Below are 20968 nucleotides of genomic sequence, written 5' to 3'. Positions count from 1 at the left end.
GGTCTTTTACTTCATTATAAGGAATTCTTATTACTTTACAAGATCCCGGTAACACCTAAAGATGTTGTAATTGTTTTAGACGCCATTCCCTCAGGTGTCGATTATTCAGGAACGTGTCAAGACCTGACCCTCAGAACATACGATTAACCTTGTTGACTCATCAGTAGGAAATATTTGTTTTTCTTTTGCTCCATTCAACAACAATAGAGCTACAAACATTTCCTAACATCGTCGTACAAACATAAAACTTGTCTATTAGATCTACAGATAAACAAGATCATATAGAAACAACATTGAATGTAAACGAAGACTTCGTTTTCCCAAAAGCACTGAAACATATTGTGTGCAGTGAAACATGTTCATGGAATAGGCCTATTTCCTGTACTAACAGTTTGCGTACTAATTATTTCCCATACTAAATCCACTTTTACTTGTGATGTGTTTGTCTTTAGAAAAGTTTGTCCTAATGTTTTGTCTTTGCCATGTTATTGTGTCATATGTTATCACCGAGCCAGTCTCCATTGCTTTCTAGCCACAGACGGCTTCTTCTTCTCTGGTAGCCAGTTCACAGCTTTCACACGTTCAGGTGCTCCTCCAAGTACTTCCAGATACTGTGGTCAATCTGATCTGATCTTTTGTTCACTGGCAGCAGCTCTGGCATCAGACACCCAATCGGGTCATCTCCATACCAGTTGATATGATCTCCTGGGGCTTGGCCAGTAGAACTTGTTGACTTCATTCCTGTGCTTGCACTTTACTGTGATGTTTATGTTCTTCAACCTCCAGTACAATGCCAGGGTTGTTTGTCATAGTTCACAATGCACCACTGTCTACTGTGGTGAGCCTCAGTGACATCTGGACGAAGTGGAGCTGAGGTATCCGGGTCGATGACATCTGTTTGATGTGGAGCTGAGGTATCCGGGTCGATGACATCTGTTTGATGTGGAGGTGAGAGACCATGGCCATGAGCCGGCACCGTCGGGAGAGTGATTTCATTCCTGGTTCATTCACATGGTTCCTTTTATGGTTACCAGAGGTAGCCCAGAAACCTTCTGTGCTTTACTTTCCACCTCTTCCTCACTGACATAATACAACTGTATTTGAGTGCCAGAGTCCTTTACCTCCTGATAGAAAGACATTGCATCTGTTGTGTCTTTCCATTGGTGGACCAAGAGGTCAGCTGACTGCTTTAGTAATGTGTAATTATCCTCAGTTTGTTAATTAGGGTTATGTGTAATTATCCTCTCAGTATGTTTCAGGGTTATGTGTAATTATCCTCTCAGTATATTTATTAGCGTTGTGTACGGTCTGTTTCCTGTTTGGCTGTTTCCTGTTTGGCTGCCTGGTACGTTGCTCTTAGATCCCACAGAGAGCATAGTGGAAGTTTAGAGGTTTTTTAATTGGTGAAGAGGCAGGGTGGGCCATGTAGCGTGCTTCTCGCCTTCCGTTCTTCGGACTTTCAGGGTCATTATTTGTACCCTGCGAACATTGACAATGTATCTTGTATTTGTGGTGGAGTCTTGTGTAACTTTTGCTGTTTTCTTCAGGCTTTCTGTACTGCTGTCCTGTGTAAAACATAAACGATGATATCTTTCAAAGATGATACAAAAAGGAAATCCTACTCTATTTCTGTCATGCCTAACCACATAACTATCTAGTTTGTTAAAACATAAATGATTGTGCCATGTGAAACACATTTTGTAAGCTTACTTAAAAGGTATAGCAAGTTCATGCACTTCTCATTCAAACAATTTATACCTAACTTCATTGAGTTATTGTGCCACGAATGCTAAAAAGTTAACATTTTAAAACAGTGGCCAGATAAACAAAACCCAAGCATTTTACATTTACATTTAAGTCATTTAGCAGACGCTCTTATCCAGAACGACTTACAAATTGGTGCATTCACCTAATGACATCCAGTGGAACAGCCACTGTACTACTGTTATACCATGTCCATAGACTGTTTACATGATAAAGAAACCAATAAACCATTTTGTATTTTGTATTCTGAACTATCCATTTAAGTAACTCTGTAAATAAGTACCCATGTCTTGGGCAGGGGATGGGCAGGGGGGAGTCAACACTCTCTCTTGCTCTTAACATCTCTGTTTTTTGGTCCTGTATGACCTCCATTGCTTTCACTCCTGTCTTTTTCCTCATTCTGTGAGATCATACAGTCTTTTTCTTTTTTTACTCTCTAAATCCTTTAAGTAAGTCTGGTGTTCTTTTTCAAGGTGGGTCAGCATCCCTGCGCTGTCTGAAGAGTTTGCTTTTCAGCAGCACTTACTTAAAAAAAAAAAAAAAAAGGTGCCATATCTAAAAGAAAGCCATATTATGTTACAAATTACAATATTGAAACAGTATAAAACCTTACGTTGATATAAAAGTTAGCAGTGTTATTGTCACTGGTGTTACTTTCAAGTCAATGGTGCTAACAGCAGGAACAGTAACACCAGTGACAAATCTGCAGACAAGATGGCATATCTAAAATGGTGGCCACAGTAGCTCAAACCACACTTCTTAAATTGTAAATAAATCACTTAATAATGTGATTGGATCAATTATATCAATATTATTTCCTTTCCCCATACTATAAACTGTGTAACACCAGTGATAGGTTTTAAAACTGCGCATTAGATTACCAAATGAATCATCAAATTGCTAACATATGAGTGCAGACTCACAATGTGCTCTTCAAAACAGCCCAACCTCCAATTAACCTTTGACCCAGGAAGAAGTTGGCAAGGATGGTGTTTTTTATTATTCTTAAGGGTAACACCAGTGACATGAAATTGAGGGACAGCTATTCCCTGTAAATTATTTATAATATGTTTTTTTAAGTAATTCCCTAAACAGCAATAATACTTTAGTTTGTATTATAACATCTAAAGACAAAAATAGATTTTGACTCAAAATATGTCACTAAATCATGACTCCTGGCTCGAGGGACACGCCATCTTCATGGTGCTGAACGTGTTCTACGATAATATAAAAATTATAATTTGCAATATAACGGCCTTACATATGTTTATTAACAATAAAAAACACTTAAAATAAAACCAAAACATTTTGTGTCATTATCAGATTTTTTTTGTGTTTTTCCATGGTGGTTAAGGCGGGGGGGACAGGATAGTCACAATTTCTGTAGAATCACTCAGTTGTTCTGCAATTACTGCGTCCAAATTGCCACAGTCGACTACAGATACTGCACTTTTGAAACTGTCATCTTTTTTTTTTTGGTAAGGGTTGATTCAACATGTCCATTACAAAAAAATATTGCAGTTTTGAAACTGCAGTAAAAGTGCAGTATCTGTAGTCGACTTGGGCATTTTGGACGCAGTAATTGCAGAACAACAAAATTACTGCAGTAAAAAATAAATATTTTGGACAGTATTTGCTGCGTACTGCAGTTATACTGCACTCTGACGGCAATCTTTTTTTCGCATGGGTAGATTATGGATATACTGACAAGATACTTGCCTCCCTTGCCTGCCACCCTAACAATGGGAATTGTCCACAAAGCGACATGGCGGGCTGTCTAGTTCCCACTTATCCTGTCTTTGGATTGGTGGATACATCTCATTATTGTAATCCTCTTTTGAATATTCGTTGAGGGTTGGTGCCTGTATTCAATGGAGAGAGACGCCATGTTACTAGCCTAATGTCATGAATATGCATAGCCATCTCAAGACAACTCCAATATAAGGTTTTTTTCCCCACAAAGTAGCCAGGATGTCACCTGTCCTACTTATTGATTTTTTTAATTAACCGAATCCGCCACTCTCATTGAGAAGTCGAGTTGGGCTTCACTCTGTTTAAAAGAAATGGAAAAGCCAAGAACTTCCAATACATTTCACTTCCCGATTGTTACCGTAATAACTGATATACACTCAGGGGCCAGTTTATTAGGTACACCACCCTGTTAACAAAAATGGTTCGCTCTCACGTGGCCATGGCTTGCTATATAAAGCAGGCATACAGGCATCGAGGCATTCAGTTACTGTTACATTGAACATGAGAATGCGCAAAATGAACAACCTAAGAGACTTTGAGCGTGGTGTGATCGTCGGGGCCAGGCGCGACGGTTCCAGTATCTCAGAAACGGCCACCTGGGCTTTTCACACACAACAGTGTCTAGTTTATTTACTTTTTTGCTACAAATATTGACCTCATCCCGTCAGTCGAGGATGCCTGGTTGTTCTTTAAAAGTAATTTCCTCACCATCTTAAATAAGCATGCCTCTTTTAAAAAAATGTAGAACTAAGAACAGATATAGCCCTTGGTTCACTCCAGACCTGACTGCCCTCGACCAGCACAAAAACATCATGTGACGGACTGCACTAGCATCGAATGGTCCCCGCGATATGCAACTGTTCAGGGAAGTCAGGAACCAATACACACAGTCAGTCAGGAAAGCAAAGGCTAGCTTTTTCAAACAGAAATTTGCATCCTGTAGCTCTAAATCCAAAAAGTTTTGGGACACTAAAGTCCATGGATAATAAGAGCACCTCCTCCCAGCTGCCCACTGCACTGAGGCTAGGTAACACGGTCACCACCAACAAATCCATGATAATCGAGAATTTCAAGAAGTATTTCTCTACGGCTGGCCATGCTTTCCTCCTGGCTACCCCAACCCTGGCCAACAGCTCCGTACCCCCCGCAGCTACTTGCCCAAGCGTCCCCAGCTTCTCCTTCACCCAAATCCAAATAGCAGATGTTCTGAAAGAGCTGCAAAACCTGGACCCGTACAAATCAGCTGGGCTAGACAATCTGGAACCTCTCTTTCTAAAAATATCCACGGCCATTGTTGCAACCCCTATTACCAGCCTGTTCAACCTCTCGTATCATCCGAGATCCCAAAAGATTGGAAAGCTGCCGCGGTCATCCCCCTCTTCAAAGGGGGTGACACTCTAGACCCAAACTGTTACAGACCTATATCCATCCTGCCCTGCCTTTCTAAAGTCTTCGAAAGCCAAGTTAATAAACAGATCACTGACCATTTCGAATCTCACCGTACCTTCTCTGCTGTGCAATCTGGTTTCCGAGCTGGTCACGGGTGCACCTCAGCCACGCTCAAGGTACTAAACAATATCATAACCGCCATCGATAAAAGACAGTACTGTGCAGCCATCTTCATCGACCTGGCCAAGGCTTTCGACTCTGTCAATCACTGTAATCTTATTGGCAGACTCAACAGCCTTGGTTTCTGAAATGACTGCTTCGCCTGATTCACCAACTACTTCCCAGACAGAGTTCCATGTGTCAAATTGAAGGGCCTGTTGTCCGGACCTCTGGCAGTTTCTATGGGGGTACCACAGGGTTCAATTCTCGGGCCGACTCTTTTCTCTGTGTATATCAACAATGTCGCTCTTGCTGCGGGTGATTCCCTGATCCACCTCTATGCAGATGACACCATTCTGTATACATTTGGCCCTTCTTTGGACACTGTGTTAACTAACCTCCAAACGAGCTTCAATGCCATACAACACTCCTTCCGTGGCCTCCAACTGCTCTTAAACGCTAGTAAAACCAAATGCATGCTTTTCAACCGTTCGCTGCCCGCACCTGCCCGCCCGACTAGCATCACTACTCTGGACGGTTCTGACTTAGAATATGTGGACAACTACAAATACCTAGGTGTCTGGTTAGTTGCGAAATAGGAAGCCAATTCTAGATTTAATTTTGGATTGGAGATGTTTAATATGAGTCTAGAAGGAGAGTTTACAGTCTAGGCCCTAGACTGTAAACTCTCCTTCTAGACTCATATTAAACATCTCCAATCCAAAATTAAATCTAGAATTGGCTTCCTATTTCGCAACTAAGCCTCCTTCACTCACGCCGCCAAACATACCCTCGTAAAACTGACTGTCTTACCGATCCTTGACTTCGGCGATGCCATTTACAAAATAGCTTCCAATACTCTACTCAGCAAACTGGATGCAGTCTATCAGTGCCATCTGTTTTGTCACCAAAGCCCCTTATACCACCCACCACTGCGACCTGTATGCTCTAGTCGGCTGGCCCTCGCTACATATTCGTCGCCAGACCCACTGGCTCCAGGTCATCTATAAGTCTATGCTAGGTAAAGCTCCGCCTTATCTCAGCTCACTGGTCACGATAACAACACCCACCCGTAGCACGCGCACCAGCAGGTATATCTCACTGGTCATCCCCAAAGCCAACACCTCCTTTGGCCGCCTTTCCTTCCAGTTCTCTGCTGCCAATGACTGGAACGAATTGCAAAAATCGCTGAAGCTGGAGACTTATATTTCCCTCACTAACTTTAAACATCAGCTATCTGAGCAGCTAACTGATCGCTGCAGCTGTACATAGCCCATCTGTAAATAGCCCACCCAATCTACCTACCTCATCACCATATTGTTTTTAACTTTTCTGCTCTTTTGCACACCATTTCTACTTGCACATCATCATCTGCTCATCTATCACTCCAGTATTAATTTGCTAAATTGTAATTCTTCGCTACTATGGCTTATTTATTGCCTTCCCTCCTTTTTTTCTATTGTGTTATTGACTGTACTCTTGTTTATTCCATGTGTAACTCTGTGTTGTTGTTTGTGTCGCACAGCTTTGCTTTATCTTGGCCAGGTCGCAGTTGTAAATGACGACATCCAGTCAGCTGCAGTCATGTGGGCGAAATCAGCTCGTTGATGAACGGTCGAAGGAGAATCGGACAAGAATCGTGTTTTACGGGCACACTTTCGGTCCCTTGTTACCAATTGAGCAATGTTATCGATTTCCCAGAAGAATTCAGGCTGTTCTGGAGGAAAAAGGGGGGTCCGACTCATTACTAGATGGGTGTACCTAATAAACTGGCCACTGTAACCTGAACAATAGACAGATGCATTTGGACCAGAAGTAGCCCAGTAATGGAATAAAGAAGCCTAATCTTACTCCCTATAGTCCAAGGGCCTTGACATGTTCTGTTTAACCTGTTGAGAACAGAGGGGGCTGTTTTCACTTTGGGGGAAAATCGTGCCCAATTTAAACGGCCTCATACTCAATTCTTGCTCGTACAATATGCATATTATTATTACTATTGGATAGAAAACACTCTCTAGTTTCTAAAACAGTTTGAATTATATCTGTGAGTAAAACAGAACTCATTTTGCAGCAAACTTCCTGACAGGAACTGGAAAATCTGAAATCGATGCTCTGTTCTAGGGCCTGCCTATAAATGTCCTTGATATTTATTAGTATACATGCACTTCATACGTCTTCCACTAGATGTCGACAGGCAGTGAGAGAAGAAATGGAGTGTATAACTTGATCTGGGGTCGAATAAAAGCTCTTGGCATGACGTGTCACCCCGTTTCCTGTTTTCTGGAGCGCGCGAGAAAGGACCTGGTATTGCCTTCTGAAAAGCTGTCGTTATAGACGACTAATATCTCCGGCTTTGATTTTATTTGATAAATGTGACAATATCATCGTAAAGTATGTTTTTTCAATATAGTTTTATTAGATTATTGAAATTTATTCGGGATGTTAGGCGTGTTGCGTTGTGTGCCTTTGTTCAGGAAGGAGAGCTTCACGCTACTTTGCTAGCTTTCCGTGCTAATTGACTGGAGAAGAGGACATTCTAAATCCAAACAACGGTTGTTCTGGACAAAGGACTCCTTGTACAACATTCTGATGAAAGATCATCAAAAGTAGGACCCATTTTATGATGCTATTTCATATATCTTTCGAACATGTGAAATAGTAGTTTGCGCCCAGATTTTGGGCACTCTCTCGCTATAACTAAGCTGGATGTCGTAATGAAGTTATTTTTAGAATTCTTACACGGCGATTGCATTAAGAACTAGTGTATCTATCATTTCCTATACAACATGTATTTTCTAGTAACGTTTATGAATAGTTATTTGGTCAGAATAGTTGTGTCATAAAAATATCCGCACATTCTGGGAAAAAGATGCTACGTTAACACAATGTATAACCACTGATTTCAGCTCTAAATAAGCACATTTTCGAACAAAACATAAGTGTATGTATAACCTGATGTTATAGGACTGTCATCTGATGAAGGTTTATGAAGGTTAGTGAAAATTAATATATTTTGCTGGTTTATTCGCTATCGCTAACGTGCCTATTGCTATCGCTAACGTGCCTTGATGAATGAATGTGGTAGTGTGGTAGGCTATTGTAGTAAGCTAATATAATGCTATATTGTGTTTTCGCTGTAAAACACTTAAAAAATCTGAAATATTGGCTGGATTCACAAGATGTTTGTCTTTAATTTGCTGTACACCATCGATTTTTCAGAAATGTTTTATGATGAGTATTTAGGTGTTTGACGTTGATGTCTGTAATTACTCTGGCTGCTTCGGTGCTATTTCTGACGGTAGCTGTGATGGTAGCTGCAATGTAAAACTGATTTATACCTCAAATATGCACATTTTTCGAACAAAACATAGATTTATTGTATAACATGTTATAAGACTGTCATCTGATGAAGTTGGTTCTTGGTTAGTTAGGTTGGCTTTGTGCATGCTACCTGTGCTGTGAAAAAGGTCTGTCCTTTTTTGTATTTGGTGGTGAGCTAACAAAAATATGTGGTGTTTTCGCTGTAAAACATTTAACATTTAAAACATTTAAAAAATCGGACATGTTGACTGGATTCACAAGATGTGTATCTTTCATTTGCTGTATTGGACTTGTTAATGTGTGAAAGTTAAATATTTCTAAAAGATATCTTTTGAATTTCGCGCTCTGCCTTTTCAGTGGAATGTGGGAGGAGTTCCGCTAGCGGAACCCCGGTGCCAGACAGGTTAAAAGGTGAATTGGCTCTGGAAGCCAAAACAGCAAAAATGCTCCGTCTAAACGTCAAATCGATTGTCAATTGTGGTTCGGTTCTAGAAAAATAAATCACTCTACTTTCATATCACATTAAAATAATTTCACAAATGCGAAATATACACTTATGTACACCGTTTTAACAGGTTAACACAGTTGCAGCCGAGAGTATTTTTCAGTAAAAACATGTTTGCTCCGTCCGTTTTCAGTTGACACACAGGTGTTAGGAGATTCAGATAGCTAATTAGCATTATTTTGTCTTCCGTCTGTTTTCCATAAACAACGCTGTGTGACATGGAGATACGGCCGTGTGGGAACACTAACCCTATTAAAAGTTGTGTAGTAATTTAACCTTTTTTTGTTTTCTGAAAACTATTTCTCACTGATATGAAAGATAAGCACCAAAAACCGTACCCGCAAGCGATGAATGTTAATGTTCAGACCGAATGTCAGAGCTCTTAATTTATTCCTTTATTTAACTAGTCAAGTCAGTTAAGAACTAATTCTTATCTACAATGACAGCCTAGCCCGGCCAATGCTGGGCCAAATTGTGCACCGCCTGGATTCGAACCAGAGACGCCTCTTGCACTGAGATGCAGTGCCTTAGACCGGCTGAGCCACTCAGGAGCCCCAATGTTTTTTTATTTTACCAGGTAAGTTGACTGAGAACACGTTCTCATTTACAGCAACGACCTGGGGAATAGTGACAGGGGAGAGGAGGGGGATGAATGAGCCAATTGTAAACTGGGGATGATTAGGTGACCGTGATGGTATGAAGGACAACTTGGGAATTTAGCCAGAACACCAGGGTTAACACCCCTACTCTTACAACAAGATCTTTAATGACATCAGTCAGGACACCCTTTATAAGGTCCCATCCGAATGACAGCACACTACACAGGGCAATGTCCCCAATCACTGCCCTGGGGCATTGGGATATTTTTTTAGACCAGAGAAAAAAAAGAGTGCCTCCTACTGGCCCTCCAACACCACTTCCAGCAGCATCTGGTCTCCCATCCAGGGACCGACCCTGCTTAGCTCCAGAAGCAAGCCAGCCGATGGGATTCAGGGTGGTACGCTGCTGGCTAAATGTCATGTAATGGAACTGAGAGTCACGTTCAAGGCTAGACCAGAAGAAGAAGTGTAAATTGTGACAAAGATGAGTAGTTACATAGCTGTATAAATATGACACGAATGACACACAAACAAGTTGTATTCAACACGAGTTCAGTACAGTCAACAGCATTCAGGTCAATAAGACATTTATTATACATACAACACACATTGCTTTATACATACATGTGCAGTTTAGCTGGGCACTTAAATGATGGAACCTTAGCCACTAATACACAAATTGCAGTTTTCTTTATATAGAATATGATCAACAACACAGATGACTCTCGACTATGGGTTATACAGGTATTTAATAAAGAGACACCAACCTCACAAAAAAAAGGGAGTCGCTTTTATTTCCTATAAAATATCATCTTGAACAGAACACGACATTAAGCGTTAGCTAGCCTCCTAGAAGTATTAATGCCATTAGCTATACTGCACACCACTGATAAGAGCATAACAAGAAATGCATTTAGTTGGTTCTATCGCCATTCCCTCCAGTGACCAATAACGGGGACGTGGGTAAAATCAGGTGCTGACAATGCTACTGCCTTGGTGTGTTTTAGGAGTAAAATCAGGTGCTGACAATGCTACTGCCTTGGTGTGTTTTCAGGAGTGACGTTTCCATCCAGAACGTTTTTTTAAATTGCAATGAAGAACACAGTTATTTGCTTCCACGGTGTAAAGCAATAACAGAGAAGCATCAGTTAGCTGGTTCCTTTAGGACTGGTTTCCCGGACAAAGATTAAGCCTAATCCAGGATTTAGAAACGATTTCAACGGAGATTCATACCATTGAGTATGTAAAAAAAAATTCCAAAAAATAATCCAGAACAAGGGTTAATCTGTGTCTGGGAAACTGGACCTCAGACTCTGGACTCTGAACCTCTGGGTCCACACCCTAAGTAGGGTTGCAAAATGCCTGCAACTTTCCCAAAATTCCAAGATTTTCCAGAAATTCCGGGTCGGAAAGATTCACGGATTTCCTGTTAACTCACTTCCTGATTTTTTGAGTCTTCCAACCAGGATTTTTGGAAAACCTGTAGACTTTGAGAAAGTGACCAGACTTTGAAACCCTAAGCCCCATACCCTCTCCACTAGACTGACCACTTTACACTGGTGGTGGAGCACAACCATTTTTAACAGCGTTTTGGGCGGGGGGGGGGGGGGATAACACCATCATCCAATTGTTTCAAACAGTTTTCATGAGAGGTGGAAATACCTCTCCTCTTCTAGCTAATCACAATATGTCCCTCTCACTAACAAACCATTTACATGTCAGAGCCATTGTTGGAGACACTGGTGTAAAATTCAACACTAGAGCAGCGTCGTCCATTTTGGCTCCTGCAGTGCACTCACCCTATACTGAATAAGCAGTGAGGAGTGGAAACTGGGTTCCATGTTGGCTCCTGCAGTGGGTTTTTAGAAAAAGACCAAAGTAGATAGGAGGACAACAACGGAATAGAACACTGACACATCACTGATGTTGATACCACCCTACCTCATCAACAGGAAGTTAACTCTGATTGGCTCAATAACACTAGCATGTAGATGCATCTGACTATTAGATATCTATTTTGGATTATGTATTGTACTTTCATTTTCTTTTTTATTCTTTACCCCTTCTGTTTTCCTTCTTCTTTGTGTAAATCTCCAATGATTTGTTTCTCTCTTAAAAATAGGATTTTTGTTGTTGTATGGTTTTGTATTATAAACATTGAAAGGGGGAGGTGCCTACAAGCCCTTCTGGGGTTTGGGTGACCGTTGGTCTGTGTGTTAGGGTGACCTGTTAGGGTGACCTGTTAGGGTGACCTGTTTGGGTGACCTGTTTGGGTGACCTGTTAGGGTGACCTGTTAGGGTGACCTGTTAGGGTGACCGTTGGTCTGTGTGTTAGGGTGACCTGTTAGGGTGACCTGTTAGGGTGACCGTTGGGCTGTGTGTTAGGGTGACCTGTTAGGGTGACCTGTTAGGGTGACCGTTGGGCTGTGTGTTAGGGTGACCTGTTAGGGTGACCTGTTAGGGTGACCGTTGGTCTGTGTGTTAGGGTGACCTGTTAGGGTGACCTGTTAGGGTGACCGTTGGGCTGTGTGTTAGGGTGACCGTTGGTCTGTGTGTTAGGGTGACCTGTTAGGGTGACCTGTTAGGGTGACCTGTTTGGGTGACCTGTTTGGGTGACCTGTTAGGGTGACCGTTGGTCTGTGTGTTAGGGTGACCTGTTAGGGTTACCTGTTAGGGTGACCTGTTAGGGTGACCGTTGGGCTGTGTGTTAGGGTGACCTGTTAGGGTGACCGTTGGGCTGTGTGTTAGGGTGACCTGTTAGGGTGACCTGTTAGGGTGACCGTTGGTCTGTGTGTTAGGGTGACCTGTTAGGGTGACCTGTTAGGGTGACCTGTTAGGGTGACTGTTGGGCTGTGTGTTAGGGTGACCTGTTAGGGTGACCGTTGGTCTGTGTGTTAGGGTGACCTGTTAGGGTGACCTGTTAGGGTGACCTGTTAGGGTGACCTGTTAGGGTGACCGTTGGTCTGTGTGTTAGGGTGACCGTTGGGCTGTGTGTTAGGGTGACCGTTGGGCTGTGTGTTAGGGTGACCGTTGGGCTGTGTGTTAGGGTGACCGTTGGGCTGTGTGTTAGGGTGACTGTTGGGCTGTGTGTTAGGGTGACCTGTTAGGGTGACCGTTGGTCTGTGTGTTAGGGTGACCGTTGGTCTGTGTGTTAGGGTGACCTGTTAGGGTGACCGTTGGTCTGTGTGTTAGGGTGACCGTTGGGCTGTGTGTTAGGGTGACTGTTGGTCTGTGTGTTAGGGTGACCGTTGGGCTGTGTGTTAGGGTGACCATTGGGCTGTGTGTTAGGGTGACTGTTGGTCTGTGTGTTAGGGTGACCGTTGGGCTGTGTGTTAGGGTGACTGTTGGTCTGTGTGTTAGGGTGACCGTTGGGCTGTGTGTTAGGGTGACCTTTGGTCTGTGTATTAGGGTGACCGTTGGGCTGTGTATTAGGGTGACCTTTGGTCTGTGTATTAGGGTGACCGTTGGGCTGTGTGTTAGGGTGACCTTTGGTCTGTGTATTAGTGTGACCGTTGGGCTGTGTGTTAGGGTGACCTTTGGTCTCTAAATCTGTGAGAGTACGTGACATATATGTTACTGTAGTATTTAAGACCCTCAGGAGAAAAATGCTGACAATACCCCCCCCCCCCAACACTGTACACACACTACAAACAGAGCAGCACGCACGACCCCCCCCCCCCCCCACCCACCCACGACAGACAACACACCTCAAACACAGCACAGTACTTCTCACCACAGTTTCAATAATAAATAGATTAGAAATAATTCTCTCTTTTGAAATAAAAAATAAGTAGGTAGGTACCATCTCTGCGAGTAAGATTAAGTTCAAAGCAAAATACATGTTTTATAGCGACACGCAACAAGAAGCAAAATGGGATCGTTTGAGATCAGATATATAGAAAGATCTCAATAGTACAACAGAAGAACACCACATTCATGTTACTATACAGTAGTACAGGTCCAAGCTTTGGATCAAATCAAGGAGGAATATATATATATACTGGGAGACGTACAGTATGCAGCTCTACACACACACACACACACACACACACACACACACACACACACACACACACACACACACACACACACACACACACACACACACACACACACACACACACACACACACACACACACACACACACACACGTGATACAGAGAGAGTAGGAGGAAGCAGGTTTAAGTCCTCAAGTCATCTGTCAAAACAGTCTCTCCCCTTTCCACAATCTGTCACGCTCACCAGACGTTAATCCACAATCTGTCACGCTCACCAGACGTTAATCCACAATCTGTCACGCTCACCAGACGTTAATCCACAATCTGTCACGCTCACCAGACGTTAATCCACAATCTGTCACGCTCACCAGACGTTAATCCACAATCTGTCACGCTCACCAGACGTTAATCCACAATCTGTCACGCTCACCAGACGTTAATCCACAATCTGTCACGCTCACCAGACGTTAATCCACAATCTGTCACGCTCACCAGACGTTAATCCACAATCTGTCACGCTCACCAGACGTTAATCCACAATCTGTCACGCTCACCAGACGTTAATCCACAATCTGTCACGCTCACCAGACGTTAATCCACAATCTGTCACGCTCACCAGACGTTAATCCACAATCTGTCACGCTCACCAGACGTTAATCCACAATCTGTCACGCTCACCAGACGTTAATCCACAATCTGTCACGCTCACCAGACGTTAATCCACAATCTGTCACGCTCACCAGACGTTAATGCTTTAACAAAGACCTCTCAGAGAACCTGGTTGACTTAACAAAGTCTTAGTGCATATCTGTTATACCTTAAATACACACGCGCCTGGGGACTAGCCTGCTCTCTGAAAAGATACAGAAACACTATGTATACAGCTTCATATGTGGCTACCGAACACGTTGAACTTTAGCACAACAGCCCAGAAGACAGATGCTGATGACAGGAGAGAGAGAGAAACCATCATTTGTGGTCTCAAGGAGACAACGACAACCTGTACATTCATAACAGATAAAATAGGTGTTGTACTGTACAGATATATTCAGTAACTGGGAGTTCTGGCTCTGCCTGACACAGAAACATACGAAGACGTTGTATAACAGGCTAGAAACTCTGTAGAGCAAGGTGATTTCTGATTAATGCTGAGTGACATGACAGTTGGCCATTTTGTATCCTGCAGTGCACTCACCCTATACTGAATAAGCAGTGAGGAGTGGAAACTGGGTTCCATTTTGGCTCTTGCAGTGCACTCACCCTATACTGAATACGCAGTGAGGAGTAGAAACTGGGTTCCTAGGTGTTTCCCTCTGTGTTTGAACGACAGGGACTAGGCTACTGCTGCTTACATACAGCCTAGTATAACGCCAGATGTGTATGTGACTGTAGCCCTACCGTGTCATAACAGTGAGCGTGACACACCGCTGACTGTGGTCATATCCTAGAATGCTGATCATATGGAATAAGAACCTCGACGGCTGTAGATAGACATGTTCAATATTACACAGGAGCGGACACCATTTGAGCGCATACATAGATATATATATTGATATACATTGACATTAACCATATAGACCCAGGGCTGTCTAACACTGTTCCTGGAGATCTGCCCTCCTATAGGTTTTTACTCAAACCCTGTTCCTGGAGAGAGACCCTCCTGTAGGTTTTCACTCCAACCCTCATCTAGTGCACCTGATTCTAATAATTAGCTGGTTGAAAAACTGGGGTTGGAGTTAAAACTTACAGGAGGGTTTCTCTCCAGGAACAGGGTCGGAGTTAAAACCTACAGGAGGGTATCTCTCCAGGACCAGGGTTGGAGTTAAAACCTACAGGAGGGTATCTCTCCAGGAACAGGGTTGGAGTTAAAACCTACAGGAGGGTATCTCTCCAGGAACAGGGTTGGAGTTAAAACCTACAGGAGGGTATCTCTCCAGGAACAGGGTTGGAGTTAAAACCTACAGGAGGGTATCTCTCCAGGAACAGGGTTGGAGTTAAAACCTACAGGAGGGTATCTCTCCAGGAACAGGGTTGGAGTTAAAACCTACAGGAGGGTATCTCTCCAGGAACAGGGTTGGAGTTAAAACCTACAGGAGGGTATCTCTCCAGGAACAGGGTTGGAGTTAAAACCTACAGGAGGGTCTCTCTCCAGGAACAGGGTTGGAGTTAAAACCTACAGGAGGGTATCTCTCCAGGAACAGGGTTGGAGTTAAAACCTACAGGAGGGTATCTCTCCAGGAACAGGGTTGGAGTTAAAACCTACAGGAGGGTCTCTCCCCAGGAACAGGGTTAGACAGCCTTGGTATAGACCCAGGAACATGTTTCCTGCCATAACGAAATAAACAGACCAGGAGAAACACACATATTCACATAATGACGTGTTAACAACATCGGCAGCAGAGATGTTACGGAACAGCAGTGATACATGACTATTCAGGAGTGGGAGGGGGTTAGTTTAAATGTGTTAAATACCTGACTCTTTATACAAACCATACACACATTCACATTTACCATAGATCTACACTCCTCTAGATAGGTCTGCCCTGTCCTGCTTGGCCTACACAGGACATGTTTTTCCTCTGTGGTGGACCATAGATCGCTGGCTCACTCCTATCTCTCAGTGAAGTCCTTGGGAAAGGGGAGGTTGTCTGTGGCGCGGGCTGGGAGCGCGGGCTGGCTGCTGCCTGGGACCATCCTGGCTGGGATCGGAGGGGGCCGGGAGAGGAATGTGGAGGTCAAGGTGGTGGAGCCGGTGGCCCAGTGTGGGTCAGAGTCGAAACCAGAGCAGGAGAACTGAGTCTGGGTGAGAGATGGGGGGCAGATGGAAGCAGTGGGGGCTGCAGGTGGAGCCTTGGCTGGGACGGGGAGGAGTGAATCATCATCAAAGGTCACCCACAGCTGGGGCCGAGGGGGAGGAGGGGGCTGTGGGCGGGACGACAGGGGGGCAGGGAGAGAGGAGGGAGGAGACAGGGGGAGCATAGGGGCAGGGAGAGAGGGAGCAGTCAGGAGAGGGAGCCCTGGAGCAGGGATGAGGGGGGTCATCGATGGGCCAAGCAGGGGCATGGTCCGGTGGAGCGATGGAGGGGGTGCAGGTGCCCCTGGCGTCGGGGTGGGGGCAAAAGCTGGGAACGGGGCTGGGGTAGGGGCGAGAAGCGAGGCTGGGGTAGGGGCGAGGGGCTGGGTGAAGGCAGACATGGTCCTGTCGAGGCCAGGCCTGGAGGCCTTCTGCTGGGCAAGGAAGTCAGGTGTCAGGGAGCGCCTCTGGCACTGCTGCACCAGAGGACCAGTGAAGGGGTTGGTGCTGTTGGGACGGGCTGGGACCGGATCACTCAGGAAGGGGTTGGGAGAGCCTCGCTGCAGGGCCTCCTGGGACCTACTTCGAGATGGGACCGGGGGAGGGGGGAGGAGAGACTGGGTGAGGGAAGGGGGGAGGGTGGAGGAGTCGTCGAAGCCCTGCATGGTGGACAGAGGGGTGGAGTGGAGGGATGAAGGGAGAGTGAAGGAGGAAGTAGGGAGGGTAGGAGCGGAGCGTAAGGAGGAGTTCCTGGTCAGTGATTGGGTGTTGAGCCAAGAGGCGGAGAGGTCAGAGGTGAGTGTGTCAAAGGGTTCGGGCTTCCATTGTGCTTCTCTTTGGATTCCATTCACCCCATTGATCTAGAGGGGAGAAAATGACACCGGAGTAAACAAATCAGAGCCAAGGTTGGGAAAACGCTGAGCCAATGGCAGTTTATTTTGATGTAATGAGGAAATAAATAAACAAATGTAATTGTAGAGTGATGTTTCAGCAGCAAGAGCTCTCGTTATAACATGCAACAATTCTGCTTTAATAACCTCACAATACGAACCCTACACTTAACTAGCTACTATATTCCACACAAAAGGACTAGTATACCTAACCAGTAAAGGATTAACCAGGTGACCGTTAGCTGCATTAACATTGGACTACACGTTATATATAAAGCACGATAAATCAGGAAGTCATTCCACATGTGGTCCATTTCAACGTGTTGATCAAAGCAGGAGCACATATGAAAAGGAAGGTTGACACATATTCGGGGTAGATTACCAGGCTAGACGTGGCCAACATGCATTGTTTGAACTGGGCGAGACGAGGCTAAAACATCCTGTTATTTTAAAGCCAGATGTGTGAATTGTCATGCTGGTCACGTAAAAAAAACAACAGTTTAAACAACAAACAAGAACCCCGTTTTACCAGTTGATGAACATTAAAAACCACTGTTACTTGATTTGTGATGGACTAGAAGACACGATCAAATATATACCTACAGGTGGATAAAGACAGAAATCAACTAAAACATGAAGCAGGTGACTAATGTATGGGAGTAGGGAGACTCGAATCACACCCTATTCCCTAGTTAGTACACTACTTTAGACAATAGATAAAGGCCCAATGTAGTGTACTATCTAGGGATAAAGGTCCAAAGTAGTGTACTATCTAGAGATAAAGGTCCAAAGTAGTGTACTATCTAGGGATAAAGGTCCAAAGTAGTGTACTATCTAGGGATAAAGGTCCAAATAGTGTACTATCTAGAGATAAAGGTCCAAAGTAGTGTACTATCTAGAGATAAAGGTCCAAAGTAGTGTACTATCTAGGGATAAAGGTCCAAAGTAGTGTACTATCTAGGGATAAAGGTCCAAAGTAGTGTACTATCTAGAGATGAAGGTCCAAAGTAGTGTACTATCTAGGGATAAAGGTCCAAAGTAGTGTACTATCTAGGGATAAAGGTCCAAATAGTGTACTATCTAGAAATAAAGGTCCAAAGTAGTGTACTATCTAGGGATAAAGGTCCAAATAGTGTACTATCTAGAGATAAAGGTCCAAAGTAGTGTACTATCTAGGGATAAAGGTCCAAAGTAGTGTACTATCTAGGGATAAAGGTCCAAAGTAGTGTACTATCTAGGGATAACGGTCCAAAGTAGTGTACTATCTAGGGATAAATGTCCAAAGTAGTGTACTATCTAGGGATAAAGGTCCAAATAGTGTACTATCTAGAGATAAAGGTCCAAAGTAGTGTACTATCTAGGGATAACGGTACAACGTAGTGTACTATCTAGGGATAACGGTACAACGTAGTGTACTATCTAGGATTTAGGGTGTGATTTGAGACTTGGTCCTGGGTCATACACTCGACTAGAGGACTGAGTGACACAGGTGCTATGAAGAGAAACAAGGAGGAGTTTAATATAGAGGAGGTGATGGTATACCTGTCACCCAGAGGGCTGCTCCGGCTTGGAGAGAGAGGGAGAGAGAGAGAACAGAGGGAGAGAGAGGGAGAGAGAGAACAGAGTGACAGAAGAACAGCAGAGAGAAGAACACTTACACACCTATTTAACTGTAGCAAAGCTGTGTTAAGGGACAGAGAAAGGAGAGTGTGAGAGAACGAGAGATAAAGACAGAGAGAGAGAAAGAAAAGCCAATTGTTTTGTGCATGTATCATCTACTTGTTATTTCCCTCATCTCATGTGTTCCTGTAACATTATACCATGACATACAGTAGCTAACAAACTAGACACCTCCTTTATCCACATTTTATTGTGTTATAAAAGTGGGATTTAAAATAGATTATATCGTCATTTTTTTGGGTCAACGATCTAAACAAAATACTCTAATGTCAAATTGGAAGATGTTGTATTTATTTTTTAATGAATATATTTGGCCTTTTTGTTTTAGGTTATTGTCCTACTGAAAAGGTGCATTAAGGAAACAGTTACTCAGATCTGCCCCAAACATAAGGATTTGAATTCAGCCCCAAAAAGTGGATTCCTTTGCCGTGTGTTTTGTCGCAGTATTACTTTAGTGCCTTGTTGAATGTTTAGGAATATGTTTATTCTGTATATTTGTATTCTTCTTTTCACTCTGTCATTTTGATCATTATTGTGGAGTCACTACAATGTTGTTGATCCATCCTCAGTTTTCTCCCATCACAGCGATTGAACTCTGTTAACTGTTTTAAAATCCCCACTGGCCTCATGGTGAAATCCCTGTTCAGTTTCCTTCCTGTCCTGCAGCTCAGTTCAGAAGGACGACTGCATCTGTGATGTGTCTGGGTGGTTTAATACATCACCCACAGCATCGTGATTAACTTGACCATGCTTAAAGAGATATTCAATGTCTGATTTGTTATTGTTACCCATCCACCAATCACTGCCCTTCTTTATTTATGAGGTTTTCAAAAAGCTCTCTGGTCTTTGTAATTTAATCTGTGCTTAAAATTCAATACTTGACTGAGGGACCTTACAGATGTTGAATGTATGGGGGACAGAGGAAGGGGTAGTCAATAAAAACATTATGTCAACCCCTATTTATCCACACAGAGTGAGTCCATATAACTTATTATGTGATTTGTGAAGCCAAGTTTTTCTCCTGAACTAATCAAGGCCTAAACAAAGGAGCTGAATATTTATGCAACGACTAGATTGGAGTTGGTACATTTTAATTAAAGGTGCAATATGTAGAAACCTCCTAATTTCCGTTTGTGACAAAACAAGTTATGTATAGTGTAGAGAATCATGTAGAGAATCATTGTATCATCTAAACCGCTGTGAAATATCTTTCCAAAAGCCCCAAAATATTGTATTTTCAGCTGTTTGAAGCTGGTGAACAAAACAGAAAGGCAAAAACCAAACTTAAGAAACGGGAAGCAGAGAAATAGCGCACGTACAGCGGCAAGAAGAAGTATGTGAACCCTTTGGAGTAACCTGGACTTCTGCAGTCCGTTGGTCATAAAAGGTGATCTGATCTTCATCTAAGTCACAATAACAGACAAACACAGTCTTTTTCTTTTAACTTTTTCCTGCCACTGTAGAACAGATCTAGCGCTTCTTAAATTCGCTTTCAATGACAATGACAGATCTATAACTCACATTTCTATGTGAATTTGGTCGGTTCGCCCAAAAAGTTACATATTGCAGTGTTGGTTGATATTAACCACTATGTTGTCATGGTAATTGTATACAGAGTGTTGGTATCAACCTTTATGTTGTCATGGTAATTGTATACGGAGTGTTGGTATCAACCTCTATGTTGTCATGGTAATTGTATACAGAGTGTTGGTATCAACCTCTATGTTGTCATGGTAATTGTATACAGAGTGTTGGTATCAACCTCTATGTTGTCATGGTAATTGTATACAGAGTGTTGGTATCAACCTCTATGTTGTCATGGTAATTGTATACAGAGTGTTGGTATCAACCTCTATGTTGTCATGGTAATTGTATACAGAGTGTTGGTATCAACCTCTATGTTGTCATGGTAATTGTATACAGAGTGTTGGTATCAACCTCTATGTTGTCATGGTAATTGTATACAGAGTGTTGGTATCAACCTCTATGTTGTCATGGTAACTGTATACAGAGTGTTGGTATCAACCTCTATGTTGTCATGGTAATTGTATACAGAGTGTTGGTATCAACCTCTATGTTGTCATGGTAACTGTATACAGAGTGTTGGTATCAACCT

The 20968-nt window shown here is 43.2% G+C and overlaps 1 protein-coding gene and 1 long non-coding RNA gene across 56 annotated transcripts in view; both read right to left on the bottom strand.

Moving 5' to 3' along the window:
- Window positions 1-10059: 10059 nt before the first annotated feature.
- Window positions 10060-12945, bottom strand: LOC129864135 (uncharacterized). 47 transcript variants are annotated; one of them, XR_008761088.1, is made up of 7 exons: window positions 12446-12945; window positions 12333-12406; window positions 12183-12293; window positions 12007-12054; window positions 11907-11943; window positions 11794-11843; window positions 10060-11741 (listed from the first exon to the last, which is right to left on the bottom strand). It is a non-coding gene; the product is annotated as an uncharacterized LOC129864135 (long non-coding RNA). The 47 variants fall into 47 exon arrangements; XR_008761086.1 differs by having other exon boundaries at window positions 11881-11930; XR_008761101.1 differs by lacking the exon at window positions 11907-11943 and adding an exon at window positions 11957-11993 and having other exon boundaries at window positions 10060-11793; window positions 11831-11893; window positions 12031-12054.
- Window positions 12946-13169: 224 nt separating this feature from the next.
- Window positions 13170-20968, bottom strand: part of synj1 (synaptojanin 1) — a 132582-nt gene continuing 124783 nt past the window's right edge. For 8 of the 9 annotated variants that reach the window (XM_055936786.1, XM_055936793.1, XM_055936791.1 and 5 more), the window contains one exon: window positions 13170-17142. In XM_055936786.1, the coding sequence (XP_055792761.1) occupies window positions 16099-17142 (1044 nt within the window). In that variant the 3' untranslated portion in view covers window positions 13170-16098. Of the gene's footprint in view, window positions 17143-18714; window positions 18739-20968 lie in introns of all 9 variants that reach the window. The other variant, XM_055936795.1, reaches the window with a different exon arrangement.

Source organism: Salvelinus fontinalis, chromosome 10 (genome assembly GCF_029448725.1).
Source record: "Salvelinus fontinalis isolate EN_2023a chromosome 10, ASM2944872v1, whole genome shotgun sequence".
NCBI classification, from domain to species: domain Eukaryota; kingdom Metazoa; phylum Chordata; class Actinopteri; order Salmoniformes; family Salmonidae; genus Salvelinus; species Salvelinus fontinalis.
Note: the sequence above shows the minus strand (reverse complement) of the source record. Positions and strands in the feature narration are given on the sequence as shown.